At 37.8% G+C, this 18,017-nt stretch overlaps 1 protein-coding gene across 22 annotated transcripts in view; it reads left to right on the forward strand.

The window, feature by feature from the left end:
• LOC119844474 (ABI family member 3 binding protein) overlaps nucleotides 1-18,017 on the forward strand; it is a 411,236-nt gene that overhangs the window by 253,941 nt on the left and 139,278 nt on the right. For 18 of the 22 annotated variants that reach the window (XM_043511028.1, XM_043511059.1, XM_043511034.1 and 15 more), the window contains 5 exons: nucleotides 3,952-4,023; nucleotides 4,773-4,868; nucleotides 5,274-5,351; nucleotides 12,107-12,181; nucleotides 13,777-13,851. In XM_043511028.1, the coding sequence (XP_043366963.1) occupies nucleotides 3,952-4,023; nucleotides 4,773-4,868; nucleotides 5,274-5,351; nucleotides 12,107-12,181; nucleotides 13,777-13,851 (396 nt within the window). The remainder of the gene's footprint in view (nucleotides 1-3,951; nucleotides 4,024-4,772; nucleotides 4,869-5,273; nucleotides 5,352-12,106; nucleotides 12,182-13,776; nucleotides 13,852-18,017) is intronic. The other 4 variants (XM_043511093.1, XM_043511103.1, XM_043511109.1 and 1 more) reach the window with 2 other exon arrangements.

The following is an 18,017-nucleotide window of genomic DNA, read 5'->3' on the forward strand; positions in this document are numbered from 1 at the left end:
TTCCTCCTCCTTAGTTATATTTTTACAAAACAGAATCATTGCATAGTTGATTTTATTTCTGCAGCCTTGAAATAGTGATGTTTAAAATTGGAAACCCCATTTTTGTTATCCAGTGGTCCTATGTTATATAAGGCTTTCTGTGATTAAAAATCTCATATAACTCGATGTCCTGGGAAGTTCGTGGGTCTGGAGCTGACTTGTGAGAAATCCTAACATGGAGCATTTACATAAAAAGTTTTCTGCTATCTTTTCAGTGGCGTCACCTGCAGGGATTTTGAAATGTTCCAATGTGATGAGTCTTCATCACTATGTCAGTGTGTCTCCGCTCCCCTGGGAAGCTTTTGGTATCTGGGCTTTTATAGATTAGTAAACCCGCTATAGGGTGTGCCTATGACAAATGTGAAATAATATTTCTTGTTAAATTTAGTTTTCTATGAGTACAAATATTTAACTTTACCTGTATGGTTTCTAAGTTGAGAAGGATTTAGAAAAATAAATATGTTCCAAATGACTTCGTCCAAATCTTTTATATTTCCACTATGTGTTCCTGGAGAAGAAGTTGTTTTCAGAGATGGCTTTTTGCACTTGTTTTCCAGATGTTTATAAAATGTCACTTTTTTTTATTTCAGAGAAATAAAAATTTGACGTGTCCATAAAATAGAGTAGACTGTGGAGCGGGTGTGATTTATTTAATTAGTAACATGTGTGAATAGACTTAAACCAACATGCTCCCCATACATTGGGATTTGAAGCATGTGAAAAACATCTTTAAGGGACCAGCTCTTTGAAATTTGAAAATGCTAATTTCCATAGAAACAGAAATACAGGAGCTTATTTAATAGGTTCTGAAAATGATTGTCTTTGCATTTAGGTCAGGAGCTTCCCAAGTCAGAGAAATGGTAAACACACCAATATATAAAGAGGGCAACACATGAACTAAGTAAAAATCTCAGGTTTATTTTGACATACTAGCCACAGGACATTTGGTCCTTTTCATTTTCAGAACACTTCATAAACATAGAGCCTCATCCTATGTTCCTACAATATTTAAGCTCAGTGGAAGTTTTGAGTGTGTTGGGAATGCTGGATTGGGCCAATTAACTGATGAATCCTCATCAATCATTTTAAGAGATAAATTAGTAGTATTGTCCTCATTTTACAGATGGGTGAAATTTTAAGCAGAGAGAAATTTAAGCCCAAGTCCACAGATGGAAGTCAGTACCAGAACCAAGTTTAGAGCATAGTAGTTTTTGGCTCCCATCCATGCATTCAGATCACTAGAATACCTATGCATGTCATGTGGTCAGGATTTAGCCTTTTTTTTACTTATTACGTGAACTCCTTGCTCTGGGTTCAAACTTGTCAGTTAGACACTGGCTCGAGTTTGGGATGCTGTGGAATTGTACTGCCCTAGTGGAAGCTCAGTAACACATTCTTATGTGGTTTGTAAGCAAGCATGCTCCAGGATGCATTGTTACATAGCCTATGTCTAAACATACGGTGGCGTTTAGAGTACAGGCACTACGCATGTAGCCACACACCACAATAAAAGGCAGGCTTCGTTCCCACTTGTCGGTAGTGTGTGTAGCTACAAGCCTCAGTGAAAGGCTTCAGCAGCAGGGAGGGAGCACATAATGGCTCTGGCAGCTATAGACTGCCAGAGCCTTTTCCCCCTGCCTCCCCATTGCCAGAGTTTTTCCTCTTTGCTGGAGCCTTTTGCTGCAGCAGGGAAAGGCTCCAGTAGAGTGGAAAGGCTCTGGCAGCAGGAAACTGTAGTGGGAGGTACTGCTTGGGCCTGTAGAGAGCCTATGTAGGGTATGTACCCTGGTGATTCAGGCATTTAGGGCACTTGTCTAAGCCATGCCTCACCATCTACTATGCTGTTTATACACGTACTAACTGTGCATGCAGTGTCTGTACGCCACGTGCCACCATCAGTGTAGACATACTCTTAGATTGTAAGCTCTTTGGGGGCTGTTTGTTTTGTGTTTGTACAGCCCCTAGTACACTGTAGGTCCTGGTCCATAATTTAGGCTCCTAGGCACTATGGTAATCCAAATAATAATGTTGGTGCATGGTGCACCTTTTAAAAGTTCTCCCAAGCATGCAGATGAACCACACCTGCTGACACTCTCATAAGGTGGTGTGTGCAGCATGCATTCTCCTCAACTGCTGGCCAGTGCAGACAGAGGTTTATGTCCTGAAGCACAAGATCAGTCTTTACTTACACAGTTTACCTAGGCTATTTTAACTGCAGATATTTCATACGTTTTTCTTAGAAGATGCTTATATACTGTTATGCCACTTTTAACCTTTAAAGTAAATAATTTATATTGAAAGTTCCATATTAATTAGTATTTATGATGCACCCAACATGAAGCATAAGAAGGGGGATTAAAAAGGATTAGAAGTTTGTATAGTAAAAGCATAATATTCTGTTACAACAGCCAAGATAAAATAGGGATATCAGACCTATTTTTTCAGGGCATAAACCAATCAATGAATCCAAGGTAAAGAACAAAGTTTCCCACATAAACATGCTATGGTATGAATATCTATTGCGTGATTTTATACCTTCTTCTGAAGCATGTGATACTGGCTACTGTCAGCAGGATATAGGACTGCAAAGAACATTATTCCCATGTGGCATTTTTTATTTTGTTCCTATAAATGCTTGTTTTCATGCTGAGTTAAAAATATCTATTACCATTGCTAATCAAATACTACAAAACCCTAAATATTAATTTGAATGTTTTGTTTAAATTCACTTTGGCTGTGTTCAAACCCCTTTTCCATTAATATTCGAGTGCATGGGGATACTGCAAAGAATATTTGTGGTAACAATAAATGTTAAGCAAATATTGCAGCAAGCAAATTTTGAATTTGTAATTGAGTATTTGAACCAAAAACTTGATTCTTAGAATTATTCTTATCCAGCCATGTGAAAGAAACATGCAATGAGACCTGCATTGTCTAATTAAAGCAACTAGAACTTAAAAAATTGAATACTTGCAAGAAACTGCTAGCAAATGAGATGCAGAATAAGAACTATTCACGGTAAAAACAGTGAAATGTCTCAAATTATTAATTGTGAATTATTCACCCAGATCTACCTGTTAAAAATACTGCCACTCTTAACATTTACTAGACATGTTCCAGTGTATCTTCAGGATCACATGAATGGTAGGGGTGATGGGAGGTGAGTGGGAGCACACAAATAGTAGTGGTCTCCTAGCCAGACATAATATCGTTTTAATATTGTAGTGTCTCATTAAATAGCAGACATTTTCTAGGGATTTTTTAAGCTCCCCTAAATCTCTTTAGCCCTGAGTTCTGCAGTTCTTGAAACTGGTCCTGTGATATCTTGAGTATACAGCAGTGGTTCTCAACCTGGGGTCTGGAGCCCCTTGGGGGAGGAGCGCGAACAGTTTTCAGGAGGTCTGTCGATCAAGTCCAGTGTTAGACTCACTGGAGCCCAAGGCAGAAAGCCAAAGCCCCACCGTGCGGGGCTGAAGCTTGAGCAACTTAGCTTCACAGGCCCCCCTGTGGCATGGAGCCCCGAGCAATTGCCCTGCTTGCTACCCCAATGCTGGCCTGGGATTTTTTTATAGCATGTTGTGGGGGGCATGGCTCAGAAAGAAAAAGGTTGAGAACCGCTGGTATAGAGCATAATTTTCCCAAAGAAAATCAATCTAATGTTGATGGCATGACAATTGACATTTGAGTGTATGGGAAAGATTTGCAGTTAGGGGTGGTTTAGAAAAGAGACAACTTGCAAACCCTTAGATAGGTTTGAGATAATGTAAGAAAATATGAAGCTGATATCTCAGAGCTACTAAACTGAATAAAGAGGCTTTCAGAATGTTTAAAGTCCTCTTGTGTGTGTGTTTTTCGTTTCCTGACTTAAAATTTGTAAATTTCTCTGATAATGCACTGTTGCTGTTTACACAGTAATTCAAAACGTCACACGTCGGATGCTGCCTAAAACCACGGACAGGCCTTCTCTGGCAGGAGCAATACTAGGTGACTAAGACATTCCTTACTTCTCTGGCCAATAGATATAGATCTGTGTAAATCCTTTTACATTTCCTGTCCTTTCTAGTTCTTGCTTTCTTGAGGCTGGTTCATATTTTTTTTATTATATCTTATGATAATTGTGGTAAGGGGAAGGATGCACCTGAAGCATAAAATTGACTATGCCATGGTCAGAATATTTTAAAGGATTTATTGCCACTATTTTATCAAAAACAGTTCTTTCATATTGCAGGAGATGGGAGAGAAGTGATTTTGCAGAGACAATCTTGAGGTGTTAAGTGAACATATGCTCAGCTCCCTCCAGGTGTGCGTTAGGTCACAGGTTTCCAACCACTGGCACATATACCTGTACTGATACTTCAGGCTTTTGTGAATGGTATACTAAGTTTCCCCACTCCACTGTATTACTGAGACCTGTACTAAGCCCCAGTGCATCACAGCTTCCTTCATTCCCGTCAGTTGTCTGGCCTTATGTAGAACTTGGGTAATTGTGTATCAGGTTAGAGCACACAGGTAGCAGGCACTAGATGGTACCAACTTACTATAATAAATGGGTACTCTTGTCTGAAAAGATTGGGAACCACTCTGCTTAAAATATCTGGAGGCAAATTTATCCCCAGTGTAATACTACTAGTGCTTAGTTCTCAGTGGCTCAGAGGGTATTGCATGGACATCTCTGAGGGCAGATTACAGCTCACCATGTTTTGAGTGAATGGCTCACTTATCTTTATGTGTAGTGCACCTTATCATTCCAGGTCTCAATGAAACACCACAACAGAAACTCCCTAAACCAGAGACACTGGGCATATCTGAAACACCAAATAAAAAATTGGGTAAGTAGACATCTCGTATATTAAGTTAATGTAGTTGGTGAGCATCATCAGAAGAAATGTATTTTGGTGTGAGAATATACATTCAAGATAAGCCTCTTTTTTTTTTTTTTTTTTTTTTTGAGCATTTGTTCACTCAAGTGGGTAAGAAGGTGTCCAATCTTGCAAGGTTTTGAACACCAAATACTAAGAAAAGACATTTTAAAAACAATGCAGGTTTCAGAGAACTAGTCACATGTTACTGGGTGTGTGGTGAAGGCAAGTTCAGCAGTTACCTAAGGTATTTGATTTCACGTGTTTGTTCATTTTGGATTGTTTGGGCAAATTACAGTGCGAATAGAAATAAATGTAAACAGAGGCAGAGCAGATGTGTCTCTGGTATTTACAGTCTAACTTCTGCCTTTTTAGTTACAAATGAAACCCAAACATGGCCTGAGGAATCCAAAACACCAGAAGTACAAGAAATCTCCCCACAGCCCTTCCCAGGTAATTATAGATCTGTTTTAGGTTTTTATAAATGATGTGTTACACCTTTTCCTCACTGCCAGTTTCGTGGGTTGGGGTTTTTTTGTCTTTCCCACAGTGGGGATCTGGTGGATTGGTGAGGATATACAGTTCAGTGTTGCAGTTTAACAGGTGGCAGGTATCCAGTATATATACTTGTTCCAGAGGGGGTCCAGTTCACCGATAAACCAGAATTGGAAGTGGATTTAGGGGAAGGCTTCCCCTAAAGAAGCTGGGAGTGGGATTGGGGCTCCTAATGTCTGGTACAGTGAGGAGAGAATCTGCTTTCCCCGGGTTCCCCAGCTCCCTAACTCTCATATGAAGGGAGGGTTCTGGGGTCCCAGTAAAGCGCTGGGGACCAGCTATCAGGTGGAGAAAGGTTACTGGCTATCCTCCATCAGTTGGAAATGATTAAGGAAGGAATCTTGACCTGCACTGTGTGGGTTATTGCCAGATAGTTCCCAGATGAGAAATTAATAAAGTTGCAGCCTAATTAAATTACGTCTTTCTTCTTACATGTCTGGGACAGTATATATGAACTCATTAGCAGTTTTAGGATTTGTGCTGCTCAAGGGTGACACCACTTGAGAGCATGTCAGAGCTGATATTTCCAAAGAGGGTACCGTGCACTACATTAATGCTCTCACCTAGTATCAGCAGTAACGCATTGCTAGAATGAGTGTAACTGAGGTGGGCGGTAAGGTCAAAGGTTAGAATGGAATAATTGCAGCTGTTACTCTATATCAGAACTGCAGGTGGTAGCAATATAATCTTCTACAGATGGATTGAATAAGTTCGCTTCTGAAAATGTGCCCCTTGTCTCCAGACTGCTGCTGGGTTAAAAGCCTGCTGTGGCTGCTGCTCTAGCTCCCTGTAATAGAATATACACTATGCAGTCTGGTACACTGGACTAGTTGCCACTTTTATATTTTTCATCTGGAACACAGAACTGTACTTAAATTTCTATTTTCTGTTTTGGGGCAAAGTCCAATGGGAGAACTGCCAGTGAACTGATGATGCCCTTGGTAAAAGCAATTGGCCACCTTGGTCTGGAACTATGTCTGTGTTGAACTGTCTCTCTTTGTAGTGCTCCATTCGTTTACTTGGCTGTGAAAGCATGGTGAAGAAAGAATATGACTGCAATACTCTTTGACGCACATAGAATATACACAAAATGAAATTAAAAAAAAAAGAGCTTGACCTTGAAAAACGCTTATGTGAGTGACATACTGTACTCTTACACTAGTGGCCCTACAAAAGTGAATGGGACCATTTATTTATGTGGGTAAGGGTTAAAGGATTGGATCCTAAATTTTTAACCAATTTGATCAGTGCAGTTGTCTAACTTAGTAAGATGTTCTGCCTACAATTATGGGTGATGAAATATCATTATTACCAAAAATGGCATCCATATTCACCTGATAATTTCTTTTAAAAATAATTCAGAATACATAAGATTAAAATTGTAAGTGTTGTGTATCTGAAAGTAGCAAAATTAGCAAATTCAATCCAATTTGTCAGTATGTATGTCAGGTATTCCGTGCATCACAACCACACACACAAGAAAGCCTTTAGCATTTGTATTTATACTCCCACAGGATAGAGCTTTGGCAGGTTTGTGTCTCTAGTGTTAAATAATGGGGAATATAATTTCATTTTATTGTGTATGGATTTGACTAAGAATCCCATAGCATTACAATAAAATTGTACCTCTTTCACGTTTTCTGGTCTGTTTTTATAACTGAAGAAGGGCCTGATTCTTTTCCCATTAAAGTCAGTTGCAAAACTCCCATTGACTTCATTGATGTGGACCTGGGCTACAAAAGAGGCAAGACAGAAGCATTGAAATGAATGAGAAGTTTAGAAAAGTAATTGTTTGAAGAAGATTTTGTTTAGGTTTAATATAGTTAGTGTATAGTCTTGTTGTCACTATTCCACTTTGTTCATAATATATGTCCTTATTGACCAAGCAGAATATATGGCCAAGTCCTGCTTGTCTTGCTGATTGTCTTCAAATGAATGGAAGTACTTTCATGAGTAAGAGGCACAGAATTTGGCCCTTAAATCTCATTGTGCTTGTTGTATACCAGAGTACATCAAAGAGGCACCATTTTACAACTGATCAGACGAGGTCAATTTTCATTATTTTTTAAAGATCTCTAACTTTATTCTCATGAAGACATAGTTTCTATTCTCCACTTAAAATTTCTGACCCAGTAAATGACTTGAGAGTAGAGCAGACTCATTTATTGAAGTTAAAAATTAAATTTATTTTGTGGGACTTTTAACAAATAATTTCTACAACAGTATGTTGAATATTATGGACAATAAATTCCTTGGACTAGGTACAACTCAAGTCAGTCCAGTATGGAGATTCAAAATTGAGTGGTTCACCAGACTTCTGTACTCCTGGAGAGTATATAGGGAACAAAAGAAATTTAGGTTGTAGTAATGCAGAAAAAATGTGTAAGGATTGCCAACTGTCTTCTGGATGAAACTATTACCTTTTAGTCTCTAAAAGTGTTTGCAGATTTCTTATTCTACAACCTCCAGGTAAGTCTATTGCCAAATTCCAGTCTGTACTGTGACAGAGAAGTCTGCTTTTCAGTTGTTCTTTATATTCATCCTAAAGGGCTGGAAGAAAAAGTAGGACACTTCTGCACATAGGCATTAACCATAGCAGTTCAGGGTACAGATACTGAACGCTTGATTTTAATTAGAGTTGGATGCATAAAAAATATTCAATGACTATTCTTTTTAAAATAATTAGTTTTTACTGTTTCATCCCTTTTTGTACCTCACTTTTCACAGATATTTTAGTAAATGAGTTCAATAGCCAGAGTTATTGCAGAAATAACTATAATGCATATTGCAAATATTTAGAGAAAATTTACTTTCTCAAATCTGTATTTATTTATTGGATCTGGAGACTTGGTCCTAAGATTTATATGCATCCAATCAGGGAATGGGGTCGGGGGAAGTGGCCTTGTGTATCCCCTCAAGACATCTCAGATGTAGAGAACTGAAAAATGACTACCCTTTTGTGAACAAGCTAGACTCAGAATTATTCATAGAAATTATTTGGTAAATAATTTTGAATAATAAATACATTCTGGAATAATTAATCTGTATGAAGAATGACCCATGAACAGAAAAGAAGCGAAAGATTCTCAAATTATTTGTCACAAAATACTTGTCCATTTCTATTTTTAACCAAGTGACAGCAGATATATTTTTAACCTCATTTAGTGTTGTTGTCATTCTTAATACTGGAATACTTCAGCAGTCATTTAACTTTGAAATAATCAGTTCAACAGGTAATTTTTAAACAGTTAAGCTTTCCATGGTGTATATTTTGTCCTGACAATTTTGAGCATCATAGGATAAAATCATTATCAACGTCTTTTTTATGTGCTTATCAGATGCACATCTCACTATCTAACAGGCTGATTGATAGACCACTTCCACTTGTGTCCTTCAAAAATCATGAGATCTACAACAACTTCCTATCACATGAAGAGACCTTCTTACAACAATGTCATACCTCCAGTTTTATAATTCAGTGGGGGGGGGGGGGTTCCAGAAATATCACAACTTTGTAGATACTCAGTTTTTGAGTCACAATATGCAAAGTCATGCATCTTATGTGCAGCTCCTGAGGTTTCAGATGATATGTATCTTTGCTAACTATTATATCATGGTAAATATATTGCACTATTCTTTATTCAACCTTTCCTAGTGACTCAAAGAATAGCTCATTCGCTTGCTCTCTCAAACAACCTCAGCTGCATCCACTTAAATTCCTTTGTCTTTTAAATCAAATCCTGTGCATGGCTTTCATGCATGTTGTCTTGCATAAGCAGATAGGCATGCAGCTCATATATATGCCAATCCTTCATTTCCTCTGTTCATTTTTTCCTTTTTACATCCAGCAGTTGTGTATACTTATGTACTGTACAGTAGTGCCACTCAAAAAAATCATCATCTGTTAACTGATAATTCTGTGGTATTTGTTATTTCCTAATTTAAGAATAGAGGGATAATGTGGTATTTCAAATACAATTATATGTTAACTGTTGGCAAATGCTGACTGTATGTTCATTTGCTCCAAATAAAGACATTGTTAAACTTTTCTATTATTATCATTAGATTCTCTATATTTATTTACTAAAATATTTTATGTATTTTCATGTTTTCATAGTTCACCTTGAGAGCTGCTTCCATATTTTTTCTTTATGCAGTGATCATTCCTTTCAGATATCTTTCCAGTTCAGAACACTAGCATCACAAAGGGTCAAGTAGTTCGATCTTCTGTTTGTGTCATTGTTTCTGTTCAACAGTGTACACTTCTCTATGTTGCCAGCACTATAGTTTAAAAAAAAAACAACTTTGAAGTGATATGCCAATGTTCCTTGTGTGGCATTTCTGTCTAGCACAGTTAATATTTACTTGAATTGTTGTGCATTCAAGCAATAATTTCAGTTCTGATTCCCTCCTGTTCAACATTTTTAAAAAAAGAAAAGGAGTACTTGTGGCACCTTAGAGACTAACAAATTTATTTGAGCATAAGCTTTCGTGAGCTACAGCTCAGATGAAGTGAGCTGTAAATTTGTTAGTCTCTAAGGTGCCACAAGTACTCATTTTCTTTTTGCGAATACAGACTAACACGGCTGCTACTCTGAAACCTAACATTTTTAAAAATACCTAAATATTTGTCTAACTTCTTTTGTGTATTCTCTTGTGAAGCTGAAATTGACCATGATAAATGCTAACTTGCATCAATGATTAAAAGCTGTTGTGTTATCGGACAAAGTTATAGTGCTCTCTGAAACACAGTACACACATAGGAAACTAACTTGCTGTATGGGGTAGATCAAAGTTAAAATGTTAAGTAATCCTTTGTATAGTTCCTTGACCATGAAAATGGTGAGTGTCAAAAAAAAAAAAAAAAAGTCATAAGAACACAGTTCAAGAAATCCATCTTTTCACCTTCAGTGCTATGCTCTCACATTGATGCTTTATATATAGGCTACGTATGTTTGTCTGTGTGTACTAAATATAAAATAATGCCTTTTCGCAACATTGTACAGTGTGCCATGTATTAACTACTGCTGGCCATCTCAGAGGTGGTTATATTTATTTTTTTCTTTTATGGATTTTTAATTGTGTATTGTCAACAAGCTATGGAAACACGTACAATGAAGATGAGATCCTTTCACCAAACATCTTGTAATCTAAATAGACAATGAACAAATGAAGGGTGAGGAATGGGATATAGCAATAAGCAGGATAACTGAGTTGTGTAGTTGAGTGCCCGTTTTGTTAGCTCCTTGATTTTTGTTTGTATTTTTGGTTCAGATTTTAGTCATCAAAACTGAAAATGCTATTCTACCAAAAGGGTTAGGGTTTTTCTGTGTTTTTGGAAGCCAGGCATCCCACCATTTTCTCATTTGCATCTCTCGTCCCCTTTGGCCTGAGATGCCATAGAGAGACTGTTCTATGATCGGATCTCTTCCATGCCTTATTTCTCAGAATTTTCCACTTTGGAATTTTTTTTCTCTTAACACTGCAACCCATATTTCTTAATGCTGTCTTATGTCTCCTCACCCTTTCAATTGCATTTTTTGAACAGTTAGCACATTTTTCTCTTTCATAAGGCCCAATTGAACTCCACTTGAAGTCAGTGAAAATCTTTTCATGGACTTCCATGGGAGGTGGATCAGGTCAACAGTTAGCAGAATCTTTGCATTTGTTCTAGGACTTGGGAGAATTGTCTTTGAATGACATCACAAGTTATGTATTAAAGTGGATATGCTGTTTGATATGAATAAATCTCCTTAAGGCTCCTTTCCTAGTAAATGTTCTTGGTCTAATTACCCAATAGAACACCTTCAGCATAGTGAGAATAATAATATGTTGCTCTTAGATGGCATTTTTCAAACAAAGTATTTTGTTTGTGAAGTTTGTAAAGTGCTAACTAAAACTTGCAACATCTTGAGGTGGGTAAATATTTTTATCACTATTTTATAGATAGTAAAACTGAGGCATAGAACAGTTTTGCAACTTGCCCATGTTTCACAGAGAGTTATCACAAAAAAGCTTCTGGACATAAATTTCCCCTGATCTAACCACTAAACACACTCCCTTATTGCTGAATGCCTTCTGCAACAAAGAGTAATTCTAGCAAAGGGATTATACAAAAAAACCCACAAACAAACTCTGCATCTAGGAATTCATTATGTACGTTTATTCAAAAGAAACTATATTTGTTGTTATTTCAAAGATAAATAGGTAGGTTATTTCAGTCTGCAGTAGTCCTCTGCACTTGCTTGTACTTATAATAGAAAATATATTAAAATCTTGGTGCAAAACTGGGTAAAGTATGTAATGAGTTTCTTTAGAGCCACCACTGTAATTGCATACCATGATATTAAGCAACCTTATCTCACTCAAAAAGAAAAGGAGTACTTGTGGCACCTTAGAGACTAACAAATTTATTAGAGCATAAGCTTTCGTGAGCTACAGCTCACTTCATCGGATGCATTCGGTGGAAAAATGCATTTTTTCCACCAAATGCATCCGATGAAGTGACTGTAGCTCACGAAAGCTTATGCTCTAATAAATGTGTTAGTCTCTAAGGTGCCACAAGTACTCCTTTTCTTTTTGCGAATACAGACTAACACGGCTGCTACTCTGAAACTTATCTCACTCAATTGTGTTAACCTTTTGCTTTGTAGCTACCATTGAATCAGTTCAGGAAAGCATTAAACCTACCATGTCTGCTGCCCCAGAAAAATCAGAGGCATCTCCAGGTAAAAGCATCTGCATGTTAATTTTAACCCTTAAGCTTGCTGCTCCCTGAATTCCTTTTATTACAAAAAATGGCCTGAGTCTCTGCTGTATGCAATAAAAAATATCAAATAGCCTTTTTTATTTTATTCTATTTGTGGACAAACCTGAAATGCCTTAGCTTATTCTATACATTGTTCAGCTAACTTGGCAGCCAGCTTCAGATATCATATGAAAAGGCAAAACAGCTGATACATTTAAAAAAAAAACGCACCTCGACGAATTCTGAGTGTGTTTTATCCTTTTTTTATATTACTTTTGAACCATACAACAAGCTAACCTTTCGAAGTACTACAGAAAAGTACAGTGGTTCTTTTTTTAAAATTGTCTTTCTATCCCTCTTGTCAATGACTTTTTGTTACAAGCTTTCAGAAAGCTACCTTGCTTCATCTGTTTCTCTGTAGGGACCCAGCCCATCTTCCACTTGTGTCAGTTGCAACACTTCTGCTGACTTCAATGGAAGTTGAGTTGGGTCCTAAAGAAGCAACATGTGTTGCAATATCTGGTTTTGTGGCATTGGTTTCCATTCCACAGCAGAAAACATCCAAACATTTAGTTTTTATATATAACTGTTTGGGCCGCAGGGGTAAAATATAAGAACATAAGAATGACCGTACTGTATCAGACAAAAGGTCCATCTAGCCCAGTATCCTGGCTTCTGACAGTGGCCAATGCCAGGTGCCGCAGAGGGAATGAACAGAATAGTGTTCAAATGATTTAGCCCCCAACTTCTAGCAAACAGAGGCTAGGGACACCATCCTTGTCCATCCTGGCTAATGGCCATTGATGGACCTATCCTCCATGAACTTATCTAGTTGTTTTTTAACCTTATCATAGACTTGGCCTTCACAACATTCTCTGTCAAAGAGTTCCACAGGTTGACTGTGCATTGTGTGAAAAATACTTCCTTTTGTTGCTTTTAAACCTGGTGCCTATTAATTTCATTTGGTGTCTCCTAGTTCTTGTGTTATGAGAAGGAGTAAATAACACTTCCTTATTTACTTTCTCCTCACCAGTCATGATTTTATACACCTCTATCATATCCCCCCTTTGTTGTCTCTTTTCCAAGCTGAAAAGTCCCAGCCTTATTAATCTCTCCCCATACGGAAGTCGTTCCAGACCCCAATCATTTTTGTTGCCCGTTTCTGAACCTTTTCCAATTCCAATATATCTTTTTTGAGATGGGGCAACCATATCTGCACCCAGTATTCAAGATGTGGGCATACCATGGATTTATATAGAGGCAATATGATATTTTCTGTCTTATTATCTATCCCTTTCTTAATGATTCCCAGCATTCTGTTCGCATTTTTGACTGCCACTGCACATTGAGTGGGTGTTCTCAGAGAACTATCCACAATGACTCCAAGATCTCTTTCTTGAGTGTTAACAGTCATTTTAGACCCCATCATATAGCATGCTACCTTTATGAAATGAGATGTTACAGCTGTTAAACCAGTCTGGTCAGTTCTGGCTTGAAGCATGCTTAGCATGTTATGGACAAAGTGTAAAGTGAATGTCTACTGAAAGAAAAATATAATTATCTTATTTCTCATAGCTCACAGTAAAAATGAACTGGAATCCGCAGAAGCTAGCATAGCACCTACGCCTGAATTACCATTGAACACTCTGGGTAAATACTATGTTTATGCTACTTTCTTTGTAGAGTGAGGGCTACCAAAGACTGCCTTAGTGAAATCTCCCTTTCATGGATGTGGTATTAAAAAAGAGCTTTTGCAATAGGCTGTATAATATTATGTGTAATAGGCCTAATAAATATAACTTGAAAATCTAGCAATTTACTTATAATACTTTTCAGTGCCTTTAAAAAACAAACAAACCCTAACTTAAATGTTCAAATTGCCTTGAATAATTCATGATTCAATAAAAAGATAAAGTAATATCTCCAAATTATGAAATGCAAATTGCTGCTATGGCAATCTTTTACCTGTTGTTCTGATTAGTCTCTTATAATATTGCTGCCTATATTTATTTATTTCAAGTGAAAATAAAATTATATAAAGATATTTCCTGAAAATCTATACATGTGGTGTAGTATAAAGCTCTCCCTGAAGAGAATTAATGCTCTTTTCAGCACCGACATGGTTGCCATTTGACTGAGGGCACAGCCCTGCTCTGATTGAAATCTGTAGGAGTAAGATTAAACACACATTTTCTGAAGCTGAGACTGCCACTTGCCAACACCTTGTGCTGGTGGTGATTGGCATCTACAGGCCCACAAAAAGAGAGAGAGAAAAAATCCAATATTTCACTAATCAAAAGCCTGAATTGCCAGAATAAACACTTTTTTTTATTTTTAGAATGTGTGATATATATTAGTGATCAGTATTGGTTTCTGATTGGCTAAATTGTTGTTTTAACTTTTGTAAGTGCTGTAAATAAAGATAATCTCTCCAGCTGTCTCATTGCTGACAATGATAGAGAGACAAATTCTAGTTCTTTAGCACTGGCCACAAAACAGAAGCACATTACATTGTAAAATGGAGCGTTATTGTGAGTCTGTGTTCTGGCTGGAAACAGCTCTGTACAGTGACTACTTCAGATTTTAAAAACAGTAGGTGGACCACTGCAACATGCCTTAGTTCTACCTGTGGCAGCTTATCAGGGCATTTTGAAACTAGCCCTCAGTGCTCTACTGTGGGTACCAGGCTGTTCAGTGAAGTCCTCCAGCTGCTGCTGCTATGGAGGCTCTTGTGGCATCTGAGCAGCTGCTCTGTATGGAACCTTCATGTTTTCTTTTAAATGAACAGTGGCACAGAAGGCTAGGAACTCTTTAATTTATCAAAAAAGAAGTTTGAGACATGACTTGATTACTGTATACAAGTACCTTTATGGCGAGAAAATACTGGAAATTAAAGTGCCCTTTAATCTAGCAAAGAAAGTATTAACAAAAACCAATGGCTAGAAGCTGAAACCAGACAAATTCAAATTAGAAATAAGGCACACATTGATTATTTCATAGAATCATAGAAATGTGGGGCTGAAAGGGACCTTGGGAGGTTATCAAGTCTAGCTCCCTGCACTGAGTAAACCTAGAACCCCTCTGACAACTGTTTATCCAGCCTGTTCTTAAAACAGGGATTCCACAACCTCCTTTGGAAACCTATTCCAGAGTTTAACTACCTTTGTAGTTAGAAAGTTTTTCCTACTATTAAACATAAATCTTTCTTTGCTGCAGATTAAGCCCGTTACTTCTTGCCCTACCTCCAGTAGAGATGGAGAACAATTGATCCGTCCTCTTTATAACAGCCCTTAACATATTTGGTGACTGAACATGCCCAGGTTTTTTAACCTTTCCTCAAAGGTCAGGTTTTCTGAACCTTTAATCGTTGTTGCTGTCCTCTAAACTCTCTCCAGTTTGCCCACATCTGTCCTGAAGTGTGGCACCCAGAATTGGACAAAATACTCTAGCTGAGGCCTCACCAGTGTCGATTAGAGCAGGGCTATTTCCTCCCATGTCTTACAACACTCCTGTTAATACACCCCAGAATGATACTTGCCTTTTTTGTAACTGCATTATATTGTTAATTCATACTCAATTTGTCATCCACTGTAACCTACCACTAGCCAGTTATTCCCCATCTTGATTTTTCCTTCTTAAATGAAATATTTTGCCCATGTTCTTATTGAATTTCATCTTGTTGATTTCAGACCAATTCTCCAATTTGTCAAGGTCATTTTGAATTCTAATCCTGTGCTTGTGACCCCTCCCAGCTTGTTGTCATCAGCACATTTCATAAGCTTAGTATCTACTCCATTATCTAAGTCATTAATGAAAATATTGAATAGTACCAGACCCAGGACAGGCCCCTGGGTGACCCCACTAGGTACGCCTTCCTAGTTTGACAGAAAACTATTGATAACTACTTGTTTATGGTCTTTCAGCAGTTGTGCTCCCACCTTATAAAAATTGCATCTAGAGTGCATTTCTCTACTTTGTTTATGAGAACATCATGTGAGACTGTGCCAAAAGCCTCATTAGATCAAGATCTATCACACTGACTGCTTCCCCCACTATCCCTAGTCCAGTAACCCTGTCACAGAAGGAAATTAGGTTGGTTTGGCATGATTTGTTCTTGACAAATCCATGGGAGCTATTCTTTATTATCATCTAGGAGCTAACAAATTGCTTGTTTAATAATTCGTTCCAGTATCTTTTGAGGTATCGAAGATTGGCTGACTGGTCTGTAATTCCCCATGTCCACTTTGTTCCCTTTTTTAAAGATAAATACTATGTTTGCTTTACTTCAGTCCCCTAGGATCTCACTCATCCTCCATGAGTTTTCAAAGATAACTTCCAATGATTCCAAGATAGCTTCAGCTAGCTCCTTAAGTACCGTAGGATGAATTTCATTAGGCCCTGCAGACTTGAATACTTCTAACTTGTATAAATATTCTTTAACCTGTTCTTTTCCTATTTTGGCTTGCATTTCTTCTCCCTTATTGTTAATATTAATTGTATTGATCATCTGGTCACCCTTTTAAATGAAAATAAGCATTCAACACCTCTGCTTTCTTGACATCATCAATTATTAGCTCTCCTTCCCCACTAAGCAGAGGATCTGCACTTTCCTTGTTCTTTCTTTTGCTCCTAATGTATTTATAGAAAGTTCTTCTTATTGCCTTTTATGTCCCTTTTATGTTAGATGTAACTAATAATGTGCTTTAGCCTTTCTGTTTTTGTGCCAAGGTATTTCCAGTAGAGATAAGGAAGAGTTGTTACCATTGCACAAGGTACTGGTGAGACTTCATCTGGAATACTATGTGCAGTTCTGGTCTCCCATGTTTAAGAAAGAGGAATTCAAATGGGAACAAGTGCAGAGAAAGGATACTAGGATGACCAGAGGAATGGAGAACCTGCATTACAAGAGAAGACTTAAGGAGCTTGGCTTGTTTAGCTTAACAAAATGAAGGCTGAGGGGAGATATGATTTGTTCTCTATAAATATATCAGAGGGATAAATACCAGGGAAAAGGAGGAGTTATTTAAGTTAAGCGTCAATATTGGCCCAAGAATCAATAGATAGAAACTGGCCATTAAGAAGTTTAGTCTTGAAATTAAATGAAGGTTTCTAACCATCAGAGGAGTGAAGTTCAGGAACAGCCTTCCAAAGGGAGAAGTGAGGCAAAAAGCCTAACTTGTTTCAAGACTGAGCCTGATAAATTTATGGAGAGTCTGATGTGATGAGATTGCCTACAGTACAATGGCATATATCCTATCCGTGACTGCTGTTAGTAAATATCTCCAGTGGCCAGTGATGGGACACTAGATTTGGAGGTCACTGAGTTTCTACATAGAATTCTTTTCCTGGTGTCTGGCTGCTGGGTCTTGCCCACATGCTCAGGGTCTAATTGGTCACTATTTGAGATTGGGAAGGAATTTTCCCCAAGTCAGTTTTGCAGAGAGCCTATGCGGGAGGGGTTTGCCTTCCTCTGCAGCAGGGGGCCTGGCTCACTTGCTGGTTTGAACTATAGTCAGTGCTGGATTTTCTGTAACTTTAAATCAAATCTTTAAATCAAGATTTGAGGACTTCAGTAACTCAGCCAGAGGTTAGGATTGTGGACCTATTACAGGAGTGGATGGGTGAGGTTCTGTGGCCTGCAATGTGCAGGTCAGACTAGATGATCATGATGGTCCCTTCTAGCTTGAAAGTCTACGAGTCTAATGGTCCCTTCTGGTCTTAAAATCTATGAACTGGAGCTTTAAGAAAAACACCAAATATGATTTGGAAACACTGTTGACTCACATCTTGATTCTATCATGGAATGTCCCTTTGCA

The sequence above is a fragment of the Dermochelys coriacea genome, chromosome 1 (genome assembly GCF_009764565.3).
Source record: "Dermochelys coriacea isolate rDerCor1 chromosome 1, rDerCor1.pri.v4, whole genome shotgun sequence".
Taxonomy (NCBI): domain Eukaryota; kingdom Metazoa; phylum Chordata; order Testudines; family Dermochelyidae; genus Dermochelys; species Dermochelys coriacea.